Source organism: Mytilus edulis, chromosome 2, assembly GCF_963676685.1.
Source record: "Mytilus edulis chromosome 2, xbMytEdul2.2, whole genome shotgun sequence".
In the NCBI taxonomy this organism is placed as follows: domain Eukaryota; kingdom Metazoa; phylum Mollusca; class Bivalvia; order Mytilida; family Mytilidae; genus Mytilus; species Mytilus edulis.
The window spans coordinates 38,256,134-38,280,720 of NC_092345.1; the positions used below are offsets into that span (position 1 = coordinate 38,256,134).

The 24,587-nt window shown below is 34.4% G+C and overlaps 1 protein-coding gene across 1 annotated transcript; it reads left to right on the top strand.

Moving 5' to 3' along the window:
* Positions 1-5,528: 5,528 nt before the first annotated feature.
* On the top strand, positions 5,529-24,050 carry LOC139510840 (putative ATP-dependent DNA helicase Q1). Its single transcript, XM_071297378.1, has 4 exons — positions 5,529-5,840; positions 21,589-22,530; positions 23,169-23,310; positions 23,944-24,050. Exons 1-4 carry the CDS (start codon positions 5,529-5,531, stop codon positions 24,048-24,050), a joined length of 1,503 nt encoding a protein of 500 aa, XP_071153479.1.
* Positions 24,051-24,587: the final 537 nt, after the last annotated feature.

Consider the following 24,587-nt stretch of genomic DNA (forward strand, 5'->3'; position numbering starts at 1 on the left):
TCTCAAATAAATTCAGAACTTGGTGAGGTCATGGTAAGAGCGGCATGAACATTTTTGTTGCTTTCACGATGCTACTCCGTCCTCACTACACTTCTACAACGATCCCGCTACGATTATACCACGTTCTCGCCGCGCTTAGTCTGCGACCTCACTACGCTTATCAATTTCTGTCTAATATCTCCACGTTCTCACTACGACCACACCACGAGTTATTTGTTTGCAACACGATCTTACCACGCTTCTACTGCGATTATAACACGTTCTTACCACGATTATACTACTTTCATATCGCGATCTTAGAGGCGACATCAAAAGATCAATATAGGATGAAAAAAAAAAACTTAAATCAAAAAGTTTGGGATGTGGGATTAAACTACTGCAAGTTTTGTTTATTCGACATTGTTTTTTACATATATATCCATTTGGTCAATCAAGTTTTTCAAATTAAGTTAAGAAGGGGGTGTTCAGTGAAAAAAACTAAGTAAATTAAGTTTTGTATCCCTCATTGAACTTTTGATGTCGTTCGTTTCTACGTTCTCAGCAATAACGTCAACATCGTGTTCCATAACAATACAGTTCCATTCCTTCTATTTCTGATTAATACGTAGATTTCTCGGAAACAATCGGTCATGCCACCAAAATCTACTAGAGCATGTGGGCTTGGTGGTAGGGTTTGATGTAAAGGCAGAGGGAGCAAAGTAGCGAATCCTGTTCAAGCAGAGATGTCGCATCGACCAATTCAACCTAAATTACAATCTTATTGCTGGTCCATATAGCTCAAATGACGATATTTCAGTGAATGATAGGAGAGATGACACAGGTATTGCAATAGATATAGGAAGATGTGGTATGAGTGCCAATGAGACAACTCTCCATCCAAGTAATAATTTATAAAAGTCCATTATAGGCCAAGGTACGGCCTTCAACACGAAGCCTTGGTTAACACCGAACAGCAAGCTATAAAGGGCCCAAAAAATTACCAGTGGAAAACCATTTAAACGGAAAAACCAACGGTCTAATTTATATAAAAACAACAAGCATGGTTGAGCCGTTAGAGCAAATGGATAATTACATACACCATACAAAATCTAGGGAGTTTTTTTATATACTCTATGTGAAAATGACAATGAGAATGATGGTCGTAGTATGAACGACCTCAGGTCGTAAGAAGAAGGTGATGAGGACGGCAAGGGCGTGCTAGAATCGTTCTATGGTCGTAAACAGCGTGGTGTAAATGTGGTATAGTCGTAGTGAAAGCGTATTTGGGTCGCAGTGAGAACGTGGTGGTCGTAGTGAGGTCGTAATAACGTCGCTGTGAGATTGTAGCGTAGTCTCTCCGAAAAGCATCACGCTTTCGCTACGCCCTCGCTACGATGGTACACCGACCTTTGCGATCTTACTACGATCTTAGTGCGCTATCATTACGGTCCTACTACGACCTGATTTCGCCACGACCGTACCACGATTGTTTTGAACATGTTCAAAGTTGGCCACGCTCATCACGATCTTGAAGACATCGCAAAATTTGCACTTTTTCACAGATCGTAGTGCGATCGTGGCCTAGTGGGACTGCGGTATTATATTTCTTTTAATAGTATTTTGTCGTCTAATACCCTAGTCCTACTAGGCCACGATCGCACTACGATCTGTGAAAAAAATGCAAATTTTGATGATCGTAGTGCGATCGTGTAGATCGCAGTAAGGTCGTATCACGGTCGTGGTGAGGTCTTCAAGATCGTGAAGAGCGTGGCCAACTTTGAACATGTTCAAAACAATCGTGGTGTGGTCGTGACGAAATCAGGTCGTAGTAGAAGCGTAGTGAGAGCGCACTAAGATCGTAGTAAGATCGCAAAGGTCGCTGTACAATCGTAGCGAGAGCGTAGCGAAAGCGTGATTCTATTCGGAGAGACTGCGCTACGATCGCACAGCGACGTTATAACGACCTCACTACGACCATCACGTTCTCACTGCGACCCAACTACGCTTCCACTACGACTATACCACGCTGTTCACGACCATAGTACGATTCTAGCACGCCCTTGCCGTCCTCATCACGCTCTTCTTACGACCTGACTACGTTCACACTACGACCATCATTCTCATTGTCATTTTCACATAAAATATATAAAAAATGCTCCCTAGATTTTGTTTGTTTGAATGTAATTATCCATTTGCTCTAACGGTTCAACCATGCTTCTCGTTTTTATATAAATTAGACCGTTGGTTTTCCCGTTTAAATGGTTTAACACTAGTAATATTTTGGGTCCTTTATAACGTGATGATTGATTTGAGCCAAGGCTCCGTGTTGAAGGCCGTACCGTGGCCTATAATGGTTTACTTTTATAAATTGTTACTTGGATGGAGAGTTGTCTCATTGGCACTCATACCACATCTTCCTATATATATTGATACATCTATGTCATCTCTGCTATCGTTCACTAAAATATCGTCATTGAGCATCATGGACCAGCAATAGGTTGTAATTTAGGTTGGATTGGTCGGTCCGACATCTCTGCTTGAACAGGATTCGTTACTTTGCTCCCTCTGCCTCTACATCAACTCCTACCACCATGCCCACGTGTTCTGGTAGATTTTGGTGGCATGACTGTATTGTTTCCGAGAAATCTACGATTTAATCAGAAATAGAAGGAATTGAACTATATTGATATGGAACACGATGTTGACGTTATTGCTGAGAACGTAGTAAGATCGCGTTATGAACGTAGTATAATCGTGGTAAGAACGTGTAATATTCGCAGTAAGATCGTGTTGCAATCGGATAACTCGTGGTATGGTCGTAGTGAGAACGTGAAGAGCGTAGAAAGATCTTGATAAGCGTAGTGAGGTCACAGAATAAGCGCGGTGAGAACGTGGTATAATCGTAGCGGGATCTTTGTAGAAGCGTAGAGAGGACGTAGTAGCATCGTGAAAGCAACGAAAATTTACATTTTCATGCCGCTCATACCGCGACCTCACCACGATCTAAATTTATTTTAGATCGCGGTGAGCGTGGTGCGATCGTGGTCTAGTGGGACTGGGGCTTAAGTAACTGAGCTTTTATAGATTTATCTCTGTCCGACTATGGATGAAAATAGCTTGGTTTTCACTTTGAACAAACAAGACCCCCCCAAAAAAAAATTAAAGCAAATAAATAAATAAATAAACATTACATACGAAAAAGTTTTTATCAAAAATGAAAATTATAGCGACCTTCATGCAAGACCTACTCATGAAATCATAAGCATAAAGATTAACCTATGCCCTATAGAAGTTACGTTAAAAACAGACTTCATAAAAAAAGGACGAAAGATACCAGAGGGACAGTCTAGGAATTTTTAAACCCTCATATTTGGGTCCGATTATTGGCCCTGTCCCAAAGAGAAATATGCCCTTTTTTTTCTCAATTTTCAGCTCTAAAATTTCCAGTTGTCTATCGTTGTATAAAGACATCGTTTCAAGATTTTGTTGGTGTCGTAGTGTGGTATTTTGTTAACAAATGTCTTGAAATTTGTTTGTCAATTTATGCAATTATAACTTATTCCTTCTCAGAATGCAGAATTTTGCACATATTATTTCAAAATTTTCTTCAGGACCTAGTCCCCAAACCCTACTTCCAAGTTGCAAACGGCTGATGCTGTGTGGCATTGGTATAAATAAACTGATATATTTCCCAACAATCCAACATTTCAAGAACTTTATTCCCAATTGCATGGGCCCTGGGCTCCTTCCCCTAAATACTAGGAAAATCACTGCAGTCGAACTCATAAATCGAAAAAAAACTGACAACGTCATGGCTAAAAATGAAAAAGAATAACTGTTACAGACAAACACTAGTACACATGACACAACATATAAAACTGAAGAATAAGCAACACAGGGAAATGGTTAGATGTAAAGTTTTAAATTGAAAAAGAGTTTGCGAGTAATATATATATTATAGCAAACGTTACAAATCATAATGATCAGATTGTTCATGAGTGTTTTTTTTTTTTACCTTTTTATCATGTATTGATAATTATTCATTTCAACTTTTAAAATACAAGAATCATTTTGTAAGGACATCTGTCTGCATTGACACAAGTTACACCCTTAAAAATTCGCGTGCGTTTGAAACTATATGATGTATATGGATAGGTACTTAATTCCTTAAATATTACATTTCCAAAAAGCCTTTTTGTGCTTAAACTAAACAACCCAGAAACAGCGGAAATCAACGGCATAAATAGAAAAATTAGACTAGAACCGTGAAGAATGCCCCTAAACATCCCATTGAAAAAGGCTAAAAAAGTATGTGTATTGACAACCGACTAAATTGATAGCTACATGTATTATAATCAAAACAAATACTCCAGCCATTCTATCTTGTTGAAATATTTTTTAATATTATTAGAAGAAAAACGTATTGGACAAAAATATCTTGTTAGTGAGGTTCGAACGAAAATCGTGGCACTCAAAAGCCGACGCGATACCACTACACTACGTTGTCACAATGTCTCAAATTTGGTAAATATATGTATTTATAGGCATACTGTAAAGTCATGATAGATATGAAAAAGGAAATCTGGGACTAGGGCTAACTACATTTACCTCCTCAGGACTATCTCTCAATTTGTTTCCTTTACATGTGGGAATTATTAACTTGTTCTTTTCGGCGGTGGTCTTTGGAAAGTCGTATGAAATTACAGACTCGACCCAAGGTAAGAGGGGGTGGAAAGGGTATTTGGAGACAGGGAAAAAGGGGGCGGGATAAAGAACAAAGGGGTGGGAGAAAGGAGAGCGGAGGCGGGAGAAAGGAGGGAGAACTATCAAAGGGAGACGAACTTCAATGTAAAAAAAAATAAAGAGGTAAAAAACGAAAAAACGGTATTCTGCGCCTAGAATTCGATTCAGACACAGTCTCTGTGATTCTGAAAACTGATACCGAAATCTGCAACCAACCACATGGAATTGCCATAGTAAGAACTGAATTAATATACTCTGACGTTGGGAAAAGAGCATTATACAAGATCAAAGACATTGAAAATGTATCACTTAACCAACCAGATGTTGTTTTGTTCGCTGGGAAAGGAGAGGAAGGAAATGGGGATGGTCTTGGTAAAGATTGCCATTTTCGCAACCATCAGGAATATGTACTGAAGGCAACACTCTGTTTTTTACAGACTCTGGATCGAAAAATATCAGACTTGTAACGCCTGTGTCACCAATGCACAAATACCTGTCTGTACTCCGTGATATTTACAAGTAATTTTCTGTGCATACCGAAATATTGGGAAGTGGTCATAGCGATGATATTAGGATGTCAATTTCTAAGTTGAAAGACGTTGAAAGTTTCTTTGAAAACTGCACATCGGAAGCCAAGACACTTTTACATTTAAAAATTAACTGCTTGCAAGGACCTACAGTCAGTTCATATGCTTCGAACAATGTTGGAGTCTCTTTCCGAGCAAATTACTGATATATAATCAAAATTCTTGGAGAAAGTTGATATTAATTCAGCTCTTACGTTAGTTAATGAACAATTGTACAGTATGTTGCGGTTAAAAACAGAAACACCATCAGTTATTGACTGTGCAAGCGATTTTCTCAGAGGTGTCGTTGAGTGTGTTAAGAGAGTATCGCTTTGTGGATATCATTATTTCCCATCAAAGAAAACGTCAGGGTATGAGAGTCCAAAACAGTATCTATCCCTTGAACAGTTTCCAAAGTTTCAACGTGACAGGCCGTCCAGTGTTTCTAAAGAAGACGTGAAACTATTTTTTGAATTTAGGGAGAGATATGGAAAAGGAGTACAACAGCGAAGCGTAAAAGCCGATACAACGAAGTTTAATGCAGGTACAAATGTACGTTGCCTCTCAACATGTATCAAAACAATATCCCCCCTAATTATGCATCGATAGATCTGTCTGTTACCGACATTAGAATCAACGAAACAGCTGAAGACCCGTCACTTACAGAACCACGCACAATTGATCAATTGCAAAATTGAAATAAACCCGTACATATTATATTATATTTTATAGCAAAACTTAGACAAATATCTAAGGCCAGATATATGTACACAGGTTCATTAGTTTTCTTGTCTTATGCCTTCACATGTGGGTATCTGTTTCCTCTAAGTATTTGGCGATCTTCTACAAATCTAAAAAAAAAAAAGGGATGCTGACAATGTCAGAGAGATACACTCCCTCCTCTTAACAATATTACATGTTCTTTACGCGTTTTCCAGGTCACCTTAAAATATTTACCTTATTCACTTGCCCATACAAAGTAAGGTGTTCTCGAGGACAGGGAAAAATAGAGATGACGCAATAAAAAACTATGTCTAATTTCATACTCCTCATACATGACCATATATATCAAAAATGAGTTTCTTGACATTGGGGCATGCACAATGCACCATTGACAACATTCCAATATTGTGTATTAATTTGCGTACGAGTCGGAGGCAGGCCTTGTTCGTAAAATCAGTATATGCTTTAATAAAGACTTATGCCACCTACATATGGTCATATATTAAGTATTAAAATCGATTGATCTGAAAAAAGACGGTTGTTAAGGAAGGAGGTGGAAGCAGAGGGGCGGGAGAAAGGAGAAAGGTACCCCCTTTCCACCTCCTTATGTATCCTGTCCCGAATTCACACATTATTCCAAAGAACCCCAAAAAGGAAAAATAATTTTCAAAATTATTAAAACTTTTTTCGCTTTATTTTATGATGTGAATCAACCAGGGGACAATTGCAGAACGCCTGTTTATCGTATGTGCTGAGTGCATATGTTTTCACTATGTAAGGTGTTGATTTAAATCGATAAAACACAATCCACCTTGATATAAAGATATAAAAAATACAATTTTAAACTGAATGATGACAAAATCTTTAACTGAAAACCATGAGCACCTATCAAAGTGTTCTTGCTTTAGTTGAGGGTGTCTTGCCGTAACAGCCGAATGCGGATATTTTCAGCCCTTTCTCCGATTTCGATCCGATACTACTATTTGAAGCAAATTATTGTTTTTTAACGAGATTTTTTTTTAATTTTTGAGCACCTCCGCCAACGTGAGCCAATAATTTCTTTTCATATTCGGAAAACCCCGTTTGTATGCCATCTTTATCACTAATTATTACTGTGGCTCACGTTGGTGGAGGCTTTTAAATACGAAGGATTGCAGTCGACAAATGAGCATTTTTCTATCTTTTGATTTTATCAACACACTTTAGCCAACCCAAATTCAGGTTTCTGCCATACTAGAAGACAAATTAGGCATGTGGTACCGAAGAACAGATATACAAAGATATTTTATGTTGCTCAGTTCATTTATAAGATGAAAATTATTTTTGACAAAATAGGGGGCCAAATACGACCCTTATTGCACCTTGTCCTTCCAGTTAAGCTGTCTTACATTAGTTGTTTTGTTAAAAAATAAAGGTATATGTACACTAAAAGTTTAACGAGGAGAAACTAGATTTAAACCTTTTAAATAACAAATTTAAACAGATATTATTTTTCAAATAGATAACAAATTAAATAACCCATATATCGGGATAAAACACAAGAAAATTTGAAATTTAAAGCACTAATTTTATAAACAACTATAATAATTCTTCGAAAATCTTAAATAGAGTTATCTTTCTTCGTACTATTTATTTGTATTTCAGGGTCATATAATTCATTACATAATATTACTACACAGTAAAAAGTATCCAATGATCCGGAGATCATTTTAATATCTATAGAACCGTAAAAAGCAAACATTTTTATAATATAAAATATAACTTTGCGAAGTTATTGACTCGATCAATTACATTTTAATACAATGTGTTGTCGTTTCATCTTAATTTCAACGGGTATATCCAAAACCACTTTATATTATTGCATTTATAAAATAAAGCATACGTGGTATGTTTGCAAATGAGATAACTCATCACAGAAGACCAAATAACACTCAACATGTGGAGCAGGATCTGATTACCCTTCCAGAGCACCTGAGATCGACCCTAGTTTTTGATGGGGTTCATGTTGTTTATTCTTTAGTCTTCTATGTTGTGGTATGTGTACTATTGTTTGTCTGTTTGTCCTTTTCATTTTTAGCCATGGCGTTGTCAATTTATTGTCGATTTATGAGTTTGACTGTCCCTCTGGGATCTTTCGTCCATCTTTTAAATTAACATCTATAGCTAGGTCATCGTAAGGGGTGCACGCTAATTAATATATTGGCGAGTTTTGGAAGTGTCTATTAGCCACTCGATATCTCCGGAATCACGATTCTCGAAACGTCTCGAAAGTTTTCCATCATTTATACAGAAGTTGTTAATGCCTTTATGGATAGGCTACCACATGACATTGTATATTTTAACAATTTAACAATGCGGTAGAGTTAATTTTTAGATTTGAAAGTAAACAATAAAGACTAGGTTTCATTCTAAAAAGCATTCTTATGTTAGAACCTGTTTGCTTTTAATGGTAATGCTTATTAAAAATCAAGTACAATGATCACGCAATTATATAAGTTATGCTTTAAGACGGTCCCTCTACGCGTTATGTGTGTAGTATTTAATAAACCTGTGTATAGTTTATTGATATTCAATGACCCAGAATCATACAACTGATTGTTTCTGATTATTTCTTATTGTTTATCATTTGATATTTAGCATTTTGACCATAGCATGAGATAATATCGGAAAGCATGAAGAAAATTAAGAAAACGATATTTCTGTTTTTTGGGTTTTTTTTTATCTAAGGTCCGGAACACATGGTCGAAAAGCAGAAAGATAATCAAACAAAAGGATTTTTCTGTTAACAAAATATCTAATTTCATTTATAGATACTAAGAGAATATTCATTCTAATGCAACAACGTTTGTAACGTTCATTTTGATTGGATAACGTCACTTTCTTACATGGCATCAATTGACAATTGATGCTATGGGACATACGCGCAAGCGCAGACGGCATATGACAGATTTTAAATACATGTTTTAACGTTGTTTTCTGTCAGTTTCATTAGAATGGAGATAACAATATTGTATTTTAAGCTCCGACGGCATCAATTTGGGATTTGATGGTCGCAAATACCCGTTTACTGTCTCCGCTAACGCGTCGCCAGTAAACTTAATTTGCGACCATCAAATCCCCAATTGATGCCGTCGGAGCTTAAAATACAATACAGTTATCTCCTAATTGTTTAATTGTTGAGACTGAATTTATTCCCAATAATTATAGAATATAATTAAAATTGTGATGTATACTAATATTTTCCCGCGTTTCGATCAGTAAAGCGGGACAGTGTTGTATTGTCGATATGGGCATTGTCAATTTTCGGTAGGCCGAAGAAAATCTATCCAATCAGAGGACTGAGTTGTGGTCATATATAAGATGTTGTTGTCTGTGGTAGCTTCAATTCTAGTCGTCGTATTGACTGTGTCAATTTTCGTAAACTGATTTTGAACTGACGAGGTCCGAAGTCATTATCCTGAGATACTAGGCTCGAGCATCGATTCGGGCACAGGTTTCCGTAATACGGTTTTTTTTCCTGGTCGGCCTTGGCTATCAATGAGGGGTAATTTTATTAAACGTACAGTATACAATATTTTGCTGTGTTGTGTACATAATGAAATGATTGGTAAATGAAAATGCAAATTGATTACTGATTTATATGTCACGATTATAGATGTATTATACAATTATATCTGGCGTCCATCACGTACGACGGGCTGTCGGCAAATTTGAATTTGTGTTTGAGTTTTTAAATTATTTCTTTTACTGCCATGTGTACAAAGAAGGTGTTGTTGGTGTGCTTCAATGGCAGAAAAGGGTGTCATATGTGTGTCTGTCGACTGTATTATAGAGAATACGTGCATTATCTATCTCACAGGTTTGATCAGTCATTGCATTTATGAAAATTACATGTAACGTAAGTTAGCTTAATATCTAAATTTTTAAACAGTCGTTCATTAAAAATACTTAATTGCAAGGTTTCAATTTACTAGGATTTCGAATCTTTACATCTCACAAAAAAACTTAATATTTTAATATTTTACAATAATCATAACAAAATTAACTACTATATTCGGATATTCATAAACTTCTATGGAAAATGGACTTTAGATTTATCTTTACAACATCTACCATGAGTACAGACAGCTTCAACAACGAGTTGAGAACATGAAAAGGCATCCATGCAAGAAACAAAATATAAAGATATGACAGAAAATTAAATGCATACAGATAAAAAAAATAACTGAGTGCTCAAATTTATATTGCGATTGGTTTGCGCAATTCCCATTATATATCCGAGTTGAATATGATACACAGATTTAAAGCCAGAGATTGGGTGATGTTGAACAGGCTACACAACATTTCAGTGATAGCGAAGATGATCAGAGAGAACAAAAATATTAAAACTTGACAATGAAATCAAAGAAGTTAATGATAAATCAATTCACAATTAGAAATGTAAAACGTTTCAACAAACAAATATCTGAATGAACGAAATTTAGTAGAAAATGGGAGGAAAATAAATCTAAAAAGTGCTTCCAGAACTGGAAAAGAGGGGAACAGAATGCGCCCTATATTGGTGAAGTTTACAAACTATTTTGAGGGTCCAAAGTAATAAATGGGATTCGTAAGAGCACCGTTAATCAAAAAGACACTAATTATGGTATTTCCGAACAATTGCCAGTTGAAATTTTGAAATGAAGAAAATATCTACTGCCGAAACTTAGAGAACTCAAAGAAAAATTATAAAGGCATACTTTGTGAGAGACAAACTGTTCGTAGCAGGTAAAGTATAATGTAGGTCCATAGAATACACGCAGAGAACATTCTCGAAAGTTGGAACATTCATAGTTTTGTTTCTTGTATTGATGACAATGACTTTCTTAATTTGTTAATCAGGGTTAAAGGGCAGTAATAAGCCACACTTCAATAATTTTGAAAATTATGGTCGTTTGGTAGATGTAATAATATAGGGGTTAGAAACGAGAACGGAATATGTTTTACTGTAAACCATATATTAAGAAAGGGATTGAAATAGACAAAGAAATTGAAAATGGTATTTTATTGATAAAGTAAAAAAAAGGAGTTTTTTTCAATATGATACTGATGTGTTTTGTGTACATACCCCGTGAGAAGTCTTCATATTATAATGTAAATTACTGTGACTGTTTTGAAATAATAGAACTATTGTTTTTTTAAGAAATAGAGATAAGGTAAATCTACTTGTTTGTGGTGATTTTAATAGTAGAGATGGGTTACTAGATAAATCTTAGATCTGATCATTTAGATAGATATGTGAGAAGCGTAGTGCACGATGAAAATCCCATTGTGTCAAAATGTAAGTAACAATTAATATAATATCCATGCCGTATCAACCGATATATCTGATGACACAAATGAATCATCCTGAACATTGTTTTTTCACATATTTTGTCACTTTAATTTGATATTTTAACGTTTAATTTTGAATGGAAACAGTCATGTTTCATAACCCGCCTGCACTCATTGCAGTAATGACATTTCGAATGAACATTAGTTTTAAACAAATTTATTTATAGTGGATTGGGAACAAGTTATTGCAACTTATATTAATCCCTTTCAACTTTTGTGGGTGCGAGTGCTGCCTTGTAGCGGCGTTAGCCTACTCTTTTTCGAAATCTACAAGGGTGTATTTTACGTGCTAGAGATATGGCTCTCTCTTAAAACACGGGTCAGCCATTTATCGTCCCCTTCTGACGGACTATAATCGTTTCTTCAAGACCATACTTGCAAATGATGTCAAGGGAGAGCCAAAAATCCAGTCCCTGAAATTTTCTCCCCGGAGCGGGGATCGAACCAGGAAGTGTTGGTCAGTAGTCCGATGCACTGACCACTACACCACGGCTCTCTTTAAATGAACATTAAACTGGAATCACCTGAAACGTTATCATTAATTGAGACAGTTGAAATTAATTTTATGAAAACTCAGTGATATGTCGGATCATGGAAAACTTAAACGAAATTTTACATGACTGAATTTTTTTTTTATTTATCAGCAATGCATTTCGGATTAACTTTTAAAACATTCTATTCTATAAAGTATCCCAGGAATGCTTTGTATCGAGGTCAGATATCAAGTTATTCTGTTACGGTTATTTTTAAAAATATCTATTTTTTACTGTGATTATATAGTTTTGAACGAGAAAAAGTATATTTTAACAAAACGCATTTGACTAGCAGGTCGAACAACATAATATATATATGCAAAGAAAATAACTTATAGTTCAGTAGTATTAATTTATTCTCCAAAACCCAGCTTGTAAGGTTTGTACATGTCATTTGATGTGTTTGTTTTAGTGAAAATACGTTAAGGTTTATGTACCCTTCTGTAGCCATTTTTGTACGAATTTTTCAAACATCAATTGTATCAAAACTAAAGATATAATAAATAATAGAGATAGGCCATTTAGTACATGTTCCAAGGGGAAACTTGATGCAAAGCATTATTTTTTACTGTTTCATTGCATTTGATAGAAAAGGAGGATTTTGTGGCAAATAAATCAAGATTTTTATAGAAAATCCACAGCCTGTAATACAGAGATTTTTGAAATATAAATTACTCACTTGATTTTCTATGATGTGCTAGTGTTTATTTTTTACAAAAAGTTCTAAGTAACCTGTAAATTCCCAAACACCTCGTGCTGAGTCACTAAAGTCGAGCGCACCCTAAAAGGTGTACTTGATTTTGGCCATATTTATACTTGTCTTAACCAATAACTATATTTATAAACTTGTTTTAAGGAAATCAATGCTAGCACTGCATGCAATAATCCTATATCTATCAGTCATCAAATTGCCAAATATGAGAGTACAAGGATAAAAGCTGTGAATTTTCTATAAAAATCTTGATTTATTTGCCACAAAGTCCTCTTTTTCTTTTAAATGCAATGGAACAGTAAAAAAATAATGCTTTGCATCAAGTTTCCCCTTGGAATATGTACAAAATGGCCTATCTCTATTATTCATTATATCTGTAGTTTTGATACAATTGAAGTTTGAAAAGTTCGTACAAAAATGGCTACAGAAGGGTACATAAACCTTAAGTACATGTACACACTCTGTATTATATAGTAAATTTATGATTATTTTGTCAAAATGACAGGATGACAAATAGCTTTCTCAATTAACAAACATTTTTTTTTTTTTGGGGGGGGGGGGGAATTACAGATTCAAAACAGTGAAGTGAAACATATATACCAGAGAAAAATAGAAAGCAACATAAACAACTAACAAACATTTCAGATTAGACATGACTATCTTTGGCCATAAGTCGCCCACTTTTTTACAGTTCTTAGGCTAAAGCTGATTTCCTTTTATTAAATTATTTCAATGAGATATCTTCAAGAAGGAACTTGGTAATACTTTTCTTTATATACATATATATCTTTGACCATAATATTTCATACAGCAGACAACCCATGTTAGTTCTTTGTCATTATCCTTTGATTAATGTTTCAGACCACCACATACAGGGTACACACAAAAGGCGTGGTTACTATTAACACTTCTTCCAGGAAGTGATCCCATCAATTCATTCAACAGTCGGCTTATCTCATTTTCAACATTCAAAATTGGACAACTTTGGTACCATCACTATTTAAATTCAAGCTCTTGAGGTAAAATTATAATCAAATTGACAAAGCTTCCCTTGAAATTGCCTTAAACAATATCTACATTGCATGCTAATTCAGTGAACAACTGTATGTTAAAAAAAAATTAAAAGCTTACATATCTGAAATTAAAACTTGAGATTGACAGAGCTTGCTAAGTAAAATTGGGTTGTGTTTAACTGTGACTTTATGCAATTCAAATGTTGAAAAAGTAGCTAATGAAAAATACACAAAAAAGGACTACAATCAATGACGATGCAATGACACTAGAAAAATAACTCTTCCAGCAATTAATATGACAAAATCAAAGGCAGTAACCAAACTGATTCACAGTTATTTTTTAACACAATCATTTTTGTTTTGTTTATTTTACCTACATATTAAACTATTATAAATACATAACAGTTACATAAGATAACAATTTCAAACTTCCACAACATGCACTTCTATAAAACTGAGTTTTACTGTGTGTTTATTTATTCTGAATTGTCTAGGGAAACTATGGGAGGGTTGAGTTCTCACACAACATGTTTTTTCTCTCAGCCACATTATTTCACTTATCCCAAGTCAGGAACCTCTAGCCTAAGTTTGTCTTCCATTTATGTTTTTTGTTGTTGATAATTTTGGTTCATGTGTCTGTATTGGAGTTTCAAGGGTGGTTTAAATTTTGCCGAACGAGTGTACAAAATAATTAAGGGGGTCAGCTGAAGCCCACCTTCGTATGCCGGATTTACTTGCTATGTCGAAGACCGATTATAGGGGCCTTGTTTTCTCTTTGACACATTTCTTGATTCCATTCTCAATTTTGCGTTTTTAAAATTCAAGCTGGAAATATTAAACAAAAATTTTAAGTTTTCATTTGTTATACACCTCACTAAGGGTATCATGTTTTTTTTCAGTCTGTGCGTCCGTTCATTCATTCGTTCGTCCGTCTGTCCTGCTTCTATTAAAGTTTTTGGTCAAGGTAGTTTTTGATGAAGTTGTGAAGTTGAAGTCCAATCAACTTGAAACTTAGTACACATGCCCCCTGTGATATGATCTTTCTTATTTTAATGCCAAATTACAGTTTTGGCCCACATTTCGCGGTCCACTGGACATAGGAAATGATAGTGCGGTGGGGGCATCCATGTACTATGGACACATTCTTATTTTTTAATTAGTTCGTAAAACATAATATGTCACACGACAAATCGGTTATTATTGATATCGAAAACAAGAGGAATACATAAATGTATGCTATAATTTATATCCTAATTCAAAAGTTTTAACCAATGTTTTTTTTTCATTTCCAGTTAATGGTGTCTCAATACATATATTCAACTAAATTACCCAATTATTTATACTGATAAATAAAGGATTAATTTTATTAACCATTAACAACGGAGATTTTCTGCGTTTCCAGTTTTCGACGTTTTTTTCACTAAAAATCACTCATTTCACCTCAAAATTACTTTAATATGAATAATAATAGCTAAAGGACTACATAATAGTCTATTACGATAAGGTTTCCTGTCTTCCACTAGATTTAGGTCTAAAAATGCAACAATAAATAATAAATTTTTTTCCAGTTTTCTGCATTTATTCTCTAAAAACCGCATATTTCACCCAAAATAACCTTTTCCGCAAATTGTATCAATGTATAATTTTAGTATGTTGTCAAGTACAGGCAAGTCTATTATAATTTGCACTAAAAAAGCTTGTGTTGCAATTAGTTGGAGGTTAAGTGATTTTAGAGCTAAATTGACTAGGCTATAAAAGATGGACGAAAGATACAAGAGGGACAGACAAACTCATAAATCGAAAATAAACTGACAACGCCATGGCTAAAATTTAAAAAAGACAAACAGACAAACAATAGTACACATGACACAACATAGAAAACTAAAGAATAAGCAACACGAACCCCACCAAAAACTAGGGGTGATCTCAGGTGCTCCGGAAGGGTAAGCAAATCCTGTTCAACATGTTGCACCCGTCGTGTTGCTTATGTGATAACAAATCCGGTAAATAGTCTAATTCGGTAGGTTATATAAAAGAGGTTTGTTTATAATTGGCTGATTGTTGTTTGTTTGCTTTTAGTAGCACATATTTCTTGCATGTTTAAGACGAAAATAATTTTGCTCTAATTCATATTGGTTATTTCTGCAGTGGATTAATCTGTATAAGGACAGGAATTACGACTGCCACTTGTCCATCTATAGCGTGGGTTTTGCGATTCAAAGCGGTTTATGGTTGTGATGTAAATATATTCACTGCCTCAAGTATACTTCACTTATATATGCCTCACCCGTTATGGCAGATCTGATTCAGTCCGTTAAAAGCTATATGCCAAACGATACAACTCAAACTATCATGATAATGTACTTTGAATCTTCTGGGAACATATGAAAAAAGATGATATGGATGTGCGACGTGTGTGTTAATTGCGAAACTCAAAGTTGTTGAATGTTAAATGTGGTGTTTAATCAGAAATGGTAATGGAAGTGCTTAATTAGTGATAATCCAGGTTTTTCCAAATGTGGTTCAAGTGCTAAACAAGCTTTTACCACAGGGACTCGGTTAGCAGACTTAAATTTTGTTAATCAATGTTTTTTAATTATTTTTTTTACTCGGTTAGCAGATTTAAATTTTGTTAATCAATGTTTTTTAATTTTTTTTTAGTATTTCCTGTCTATTTGTATTACATTATTCACGTATTTGACGTTAACAACATTATTTCTTTGTTTTCCAGCAATGTGCAGTTTACTATCCATATCCGTATACTGAAAAAAACTAAAGGGATCTAAGTCGCCATCTTGAATTGCCTTCCCTACTTTAGATAAAAAATAATATTGTATTCGGGTCAGAATTTTCAAATTTCCCGGCGAAAGCAACGTAACTGGCAAACATGTCGTTTTTCAGACACAAGACGAAATGGGAGATAACTCTTGTCATTCGGAAACTTTACAAAATGCCTAAATTTAGAAAATGTCTGTAACATATATATGCTGACTTTTAGTTATAAAATGAATTGAATAGCTCTTGATACATTAGTACACCCAAAGCACTTTTCACTTGCCAATGTATGTGTATCCATAAATGGATATGTTCCGACCGTATTAGATGAATTAAGGCAATGGGCGCAACATAATCTGTTTAAGAAATCATTTATTTAACCATTCAGAAAGAAATTTTTTTCAGAAAAAATCTAAATCATATCCCGTCCCCCGTAAAAAAAAACAAAAAAACACCCACACAAAAACACTATAAAAAAGCAAGTGGTACGCAGAAAAGTTAAGTATCCTAAAGATAAAACTATTATCGCCAAGACAGTCAGATGAACGTCGAACCAACTAATTAACCTGAATTAGTTTAAAATTCTATCGGTAGAGTAAAAACCTGTTCTCATTTAAATAAATTACTGCAACACATACATTTGTATTTATATATTTAATTGAATGTTACCTGTTTCATAAAGTAATTGCAAATTGTATAAAGTCGGGGGAAAACATGACCTTGTGCAGTGCCGTAATACAGGTATCGACAGGTTGTTGAACAGCGAAATTAATGTGCATATGCAATAATATTAGTTTGGTTTTAATTTACTTTGGTCGTTAAATCAAATGTTTGATATTGATATGTTTATAATTGTTTATCATATGTTTAGTAGTAAATACAGTAGTTTTGCATGTTTGATAAATCACTGGGGTAAAGCTGATGACCGTAACTGCATTCACGGTCATCCCAAGATGTCGGATGAAAAAATAGGTCAGTATATGTATTGTCTGTTACAGTGTTTCTATATCATTTTCTTTACAAAGGAGACATTGATACGATGTAAATTTATAAAAGATTCACACGGAAATCACAAATTACTTCCGAGAAATGTGCATGAAACAGGAAATTCGATTTAAAAAAATCGCTAAGATGACCGTAAATCACATTCGAGATGACCGTAACAGAATCAGCAATTCATAACAAGGGTGGCCGTACTTGGTTAAAAGATGACCGTAACTTGTAAAGGATGACCGTAATTTCTAAACGATGACTGTAACTTTTAACGGATGATCGTCAATTCTACGAAATAACCGTATTTGTATAACTACTTTTTTTGTATCAGTTGAAATGATTAATGGTGTTGATATTAAACGTATTTATATGAGAGTACTATCCTATAGGTAGGAGAAAATAAGACGTGTTTTAAATACAAAGTTCACCATATATATCTTTTTTTACGGTAGAGGGTATAATTTTTAAAATGAACATATACAACAAGACATGCACATGAAAAAGTGAGGAAAACATGCAACAAAAGCGCGATCAAATGACACCTTACAAGTATAATAAAATAAAAAGTCTGCTGCAAAGCCTCCAACTAAAAGCCAAAAGATTTTTTTTATTTCTGGAATTCCTTGTAATGACATATAATAAATGCACTTTATAACAATGCCAATGGATGTACACCAATTGATATTATATCGTCTTTGATTTGTCTTCTATTTTGTCTTGCAAGTAAAATTTTAAAATACTACGACCAAACTAGTAAAGGCGATCTCCCGCAAAATAGATCATTAAAATAGTCTTGTGCGTATACACGGCTGGTAATCTACACACGCAGAACATTTGGTTCTGCAATGAAAACCGTGAGAGGATTTTCCGGTTGTGCTTGAGTGGAGTAATTGTCACCGCTTCAAAAGGTATGTACATTTCTAAATCTCAATTATCTTATTCAACTGATCAAAATATTAAAAATCGGAGAATGCTATGCTGTGGTGAATACTTGAACGAAGAGATACATGTATCATTTACTGTTGTACGTAGAGTTGAACTCCTACAAAAGCAGTTGTCCCACGATAAATTGCCTAAAAAACTGACATTTCAATTTTGAAATGGTTCTATTTACAGACCTTCAAGTTCAAATTTAGGTTTTTTTCGGGCAATGGGTATGAATGTTGATTTTGGCGGCGTGTGCGCTGTCCTGTGTTGATAGACGTCTTAATAATTCCAAAAACTACATTTTTTCATTAAGTCATGCGTGAGGGGATCGGTTCTGATTGAGGACATCGTGAATGCGTGAGGGGAGGTACAAATCATTTCTTTATATTCAAGCTATGAGTCCTTGAAACTTACTTAAATTTGGCTACATTGTTCATGAAAAAACACATATGTGAGTGTGCTTAAAAAAGTTTATGAGATTTGATTTTGAAATAATTGTAGGAACCTAGGTTTGATAATATGTTTCACGAAGAATAAAGACAAAAAATGTTGTCAACGATTTTGTTTTCTTGCTACAAGTAAAAACTAGACCGATTATTTGCCCACATCGATGTTGGTGAATAATAAATTCTGTATATCTGCCTTTGTTGTTTCGAATATTTGGTGATTTTGGGCGAACAGATTTCGTCTAATAGGTGTCGAAGTTTTCATCGGCGATATAATTTTCTTAGATATATTTGGTGATCTCTGTGACGTATATTTGACGACAGGACTACTCCCAGAGGGTAACGTTCGCTTCTAGGGCGGGAATAAATTGTATCTCCATGGCTTTTTGTAGAGAGTCAATTTCAGTCCTGTTTTCCTTTTTCCTTTGAACAATGGCATTTTCTGAAATTGAACAAATAATTAATAGGTTTATTTCATTGAATCAGTGATCAGTTTACATCTATTAAAGTATAAGGATAAATCTGTGCTTTTTAATCAGCATTGATTTGATCACATTTATTGAGTCAACAAAAGTCACAAAGCCAAAGATTAAAAAAAAATGTTTGTACTTCCCCTCACGCATTCACGATGTCCTCAATCAGAACCGATCCCCTCACGCATGACTTCATGGAAAAATATTGTTTTTGGAATTATTAAGACGTCTATCAACACAGGACAGCGCACACGCCGCCAAAAACAACATTCATACCCATTGCCCGAAAAAAAAACCTAAATTTGAACTTGTAGGTCTGTAAATAGAACCATTTCAAAATTGAAATGTCAGTTTTTTAGGCAATTTATCGTGGGACAACTGATTTTGTAGGAGTTCAACTCTACGTACAACAGTAAATGATACATGTATCTCTTCGTTAAAGTATTCACCACAGCATAGCATTCTCCGATTTTTAATATTTTGATCAGTTGAATAAGATAATTGAGATTTAGAAATGTACATACCTTTTGAAGCGGTGACAATTACTCCACTCAAGCACAACCGGAAAATCCTCTCACGGTTTTCATTGCAGAACCAAATGTTCTGCGTGTGTAGATTACCAGCCGTGGTATAGCGTATCACAAGGGGCAGGTGCGGATTAAGCCGTTTAAAAAAAAGGTGGGTCCCAACCCAGGGTAAAGGGGGTTCAAACTATGTGTCCCCATTCAAATGCACTGATCGGTAAATAAAAACGGGGTTCCAACCCCCGGACCCCCCCCCCTCCCTTGGGTCCACCACTGAGGGGAACCTTGTCAATTTGTATATACAGTGATGTTATTCATATATAAAGACAAACTGAGATTTTAATCTGCTTCCTCTGGAACCATACACACTGGCTCGATTACCGGATATTCATATGTTTGATTAGTGTTTTTTATGCTCCATTCATGGGCATTATGTTTTCTGATCTGTGCGTCCGTTCGTTTGTTCGTCCGTTCGTCTGTTCGTTCATCCGTCTGTCCCACCTCATGTAAAGGTGCATTCACACGATACGATTTTCCGTTCGATTTTCTATTCGACTTGACACTGTCGCACAGGTAAATCGTACAGCATTCTGTTCACACGATACGATTTTCCATTCGATTTTCATCAGATTTGAACAAGAGTGCTTTTTTTATATTTCTAAACGCAGCAACTTCCGAAATTATCTTTATACGCAAGTATTATTAAAGTTTAAACAAATATTATTGAGTTATTTATTGGATAGTGATTTGATAATGAATTTCCAAGGACTATTCCTAAATTCTCCAAAATATTTGTTTCGTCTAGCCAGTTTTTTTTATGTATACCTATAGCTTTTACTACTTTATCAGATTTTTTATATTTCTTTAATATCATTATCTTTAATACATATTGCACTACCAACTTAATTGAGACTACCATAGTGATCGTACTGGCCGTAATAAATGTTTCTTCGCAAACCTGTAATTTCCGTTAAGACTAAAAGACCAAAGCTTGGCGAAATATTTAGCACAATAAAGAGTGTAGTATGAGTTATAAGATTACCTTGAATAATTTTTGTTTATACTAGAACACACCCGTGATATCACGGGTCCGTGACTGAATTAAAGTAACTATGCGCAAGCCTTATTTTAGTATTAGTATTGTCATCTGATAAAGTCATGCCGATTATAAGATACACAGTTTTTCTCTGCTTTCAAGTCTTTCTGTTTGAACCCGTCGAACTGAAACAATAATATTAATTATTTGGAAAACAAAAGGTCCTGGAATGGAGTATTTTTTTAATCAACAGCATTGTCCTATATAAGTTATAAATAAAGTTGAATTCTTTACTTCGCTGTTTTACGTCATGCCCACTAACAAATTGAAAACTGTACCTATACGCCTTATTTTTAGTCCAGATTTTTAGTATTCGTATTGTTATCTTAGAAAGTCTTATTGATTAAAATACTACAATTGGTAACAATTTGACAATTTAGTAGTGTCAACCCTGTGGTTTAATATGACCCGTGTATATAGCATATTAATCCTGAATACAACGTTTGGTTGTGCGCCTGTCAGATGCGGAACGTACAGATAAGGTAATAGGTAACAGGTGAATATACTATTGGTATCGGTAGCGGACTCGACCCGGAACTTCTTAATTATTGGCAATATTATAGCCTTTCTACAAGTTAACTGGCCACCCGCTGATTGATACTTCGACACAAACAACGGGTCAGTGGTAAATTGATATCGGCTGATTAGACCATCGCATTGGTCAATTGATTTTTCAGTGACTCTAGAGATATTCCGATACGTAGCGTCCTAGATAAACAAGGCTGACTTTGAAAAGAAAATTAGACTCGTGAATGAAATAAAGTTCGTTTTGGCAACCATTAACAAATTAAGGGGCACTGAATTTAGAATTTTGAAACCAGCTCAGTTTCTGTGTATCAGAGAAGCGTTGATTCGGGACACATTAGCCGTTCTACCAACAGGATATGGAAAATCATTAATATTTGAGACACTGCCGTATTTCAGAAATTCATCTATTCTTGTAATTTCTCCGCTGAATTCAATCATAGAGGAACAGTTAGTTCGCTATGGAGATAAAGCTGTACATTTGAACTCAGATATTGTACGTTGCTTAAAAACTGGTGTATTATCTGAGACTTGTCAAGCTGACATTGAAAAATTGAAAAGTTGCAAGTTTTCTTTCATCTTGGGTCACCCAGAACAGTTTATTGACAAAGCTGTGTTTGGACTTTTTAAGTCAGAGAAATTGCAGCGTAAAATCTCACATATAGTTGTGGATGAAGCACACTGTGTAGTTCAATGGGGTCATGGATTCAGGGAAAAATTCACTGAACTTGTAAAACTGAGGTCAATGTTTCCAAAGGCAAAAATTTTGGCTTTGACTGCAACTGCTACAACCAAAATGCAAAATGAAATAAGAAAACAGCTTGGAATGAAGAGCGCATTGACTATCCAATCATCAATGGACCGACCAAATATAAAATTGTCATTGGTCAAAAGACCAGCTGGATGTGGTGGAAAAAACACTGTCAAGGAATCTTATGATTTTATCTATCAACCATTAGTAAATGAACTACAGGCAGACAAGTCAAGTTTTGAAAGGACAATAGTTTATTCAAAAATAAACTGGTGTGGCTATGGGTATGAGGAAGTGGTCAGGCCGTTGAAAAATGGAGACAAAGAGGACAATATTGAGAAATGTGTTGCCCAGTTTCACAGCCCATGTACATCAGAGGTAAATGTCTTATAAGTTTCTTTGGTGTCATTAAGAAACTATTCAAATTCAAAAGAAATTAAAGATTTCTGTCCCATATCATCAAAATAAGAAATAAGAAGTTATAAAACATTTAAATTGCTAAAAATATATATTTCTTTTCCAGGTGAGGTTCCATTTATGCATGTACATGTATGTTCAGCTGGGTCTGTCCAGTCATCCACTGTATCACACCATTAATTTTAAAACAAGATTTTAAATCAAATATGACAAATCCAAAATTACTTTCAAAGCTTACACGTAAAAGTATAATTCTATATAGCTATATATATATAGTTTCATGTACATTGAGATTTAAAATGAACGGCAGCTCTGTCAAGCCTGTCTGTAATATGGTGTACATTTTTGTACCACACCATCAACAATTTTGAAACTGAACCAGATCATTTACAACAAACATGTTACTGTACTGTTACTCGTTTAGTCTGAGATTAAGAGTTGTCACTTCAGCAATCATACTATTTTTTTTGTTTTTATAATTTGTAAATACACGTATATAATACTGCATCGGTCTGACAATGTACATGTACCCATAATTTTTTTTGGTGTTATTGTAGTATGATAAATTTTCAAATATTTCTATTTTTTCAATTTTCTAGATGAAGAGCAAAGTTTTGAGCGACATGGCAAGTCCTGGAAGTGACCTTAAACTGCTTTTTGCAACCGAAGCATTTAGTATGGGAACAGATTCACCAAATGTTAGAAGGGTTATTCATGCTGGAGTTCCAAAAACACTAGAAAGTATGTTTCAAATACAATTGCAAATTAAGTAGTCTATAATAAGATATAAATTTTAACTGATCACTCGAGGATGAATTTCATTGAAAATTGGATTTTGTCCTCTTACTATATGCTTTCAGCAGTTCAGATATCATACCGAACCCAAAAAAAAAGCCTCATTTTCGACCTGTACACTTCAATGACAAGTTTTTGATAAAAATGAAAACAAACAGACAAGTAACTTGCATATATGTTTTAATATATATATATATATACATGAATGTATTTCAAAACATCATAATTCAGTGGTACAAAAAAAAACAATAAATAATAAACAAATATATATATATACAATGTCTATACATATGTACAATTAAATTCATCAATTTATACACACAAAAAAACCCAAATTAAATACTGTAATACAGTATTGGAATGTCCATTTATCAAATTTTGTATAAATTTATTGTTTTATACAAAAATCTACCAGTAAAAACCCTTGTTAACTTTTCAAAATTTGGAATGTTCTTCATCGAAATTAACCTTTATATATGTACATTTGTACATGTGTGTTATACAAATGTTTTTACATGTATGCAAACATAAACAATGATAGATATAAACAATAAACATGTTAATTTATTTTCATTTCAGTATACATACAAGAAATAGGTAGAGCTGGAAGAGATGGTAAATCATCAACAGCTATTTTGTATTATACTGTAACAAGTCTGATATTTCACAAGCTGTTCCTGGTATGACAGATGGAATGCGAGAGTATTGCAATTCAAAAACTTGTCGACGTGCCTATTTATGTGAACATTTTGGTTGTGAATTTAGTGAAATGAATATCAAGCATGAATGTTGTGATTTATGTGAAATGGAATGCACATGTAATCAGTGTTCTGAAACAAAAAGTGAAATTCCAAGTGAAATGGAACAAACAGACAATACCATTGATGTGCCACAATCTGCTACTGATGTTGGTTTAAAAAGTTCAATATTAGCAACTGTTATTGACTATTTTGAATCCGAAAACGAATGTCTTTACATGCCAAATGCAGCAATTTATACAGGTCTCACCAAAGAGCTTGCAAATTTGATATCTGAGAACTATCAAGCCTATCTTTCTGGTACCATAATACTAGAACAATATCCTAAAATTGGTCCAGAAATTGCAGAAAATATTTCAATCATTGTTCAAAGTATTATGCTAAACAATTCAAATTAGTAAAATCTTAATTAATCATCATTATATTTATTATTGTTCTTTGCAGACCACCAGTTGTATAGATATG

What these genes read in the sequence shown, in the direction of transcription:
- LOC139510840 (XM_071297378.1), top strand. Translation starts at nt 5,529, where the DNA reads ATGTTGCGGTTAAAAACAGAAACACCATCAGTTATTGACTGTGCAAGC. An exon ending in AGTTTAATGCAGGTACAAAT is followed by an intron (nt 5,841 to 21,588) that starts GTACGTTGCCTC and finishes GTAGCGTCCTAG; the next exon opens with ATAAACAAGGCTGACTTTGA. An exon ending in AGTTCCAAAAACACTAGAAA is followed by an intron (nt 23,311 to 23,943) that starts GTATGTTTCAAA and finishes TTTTCATTTCAG; the next exon opens with TATACATACAAGAAATAGGT.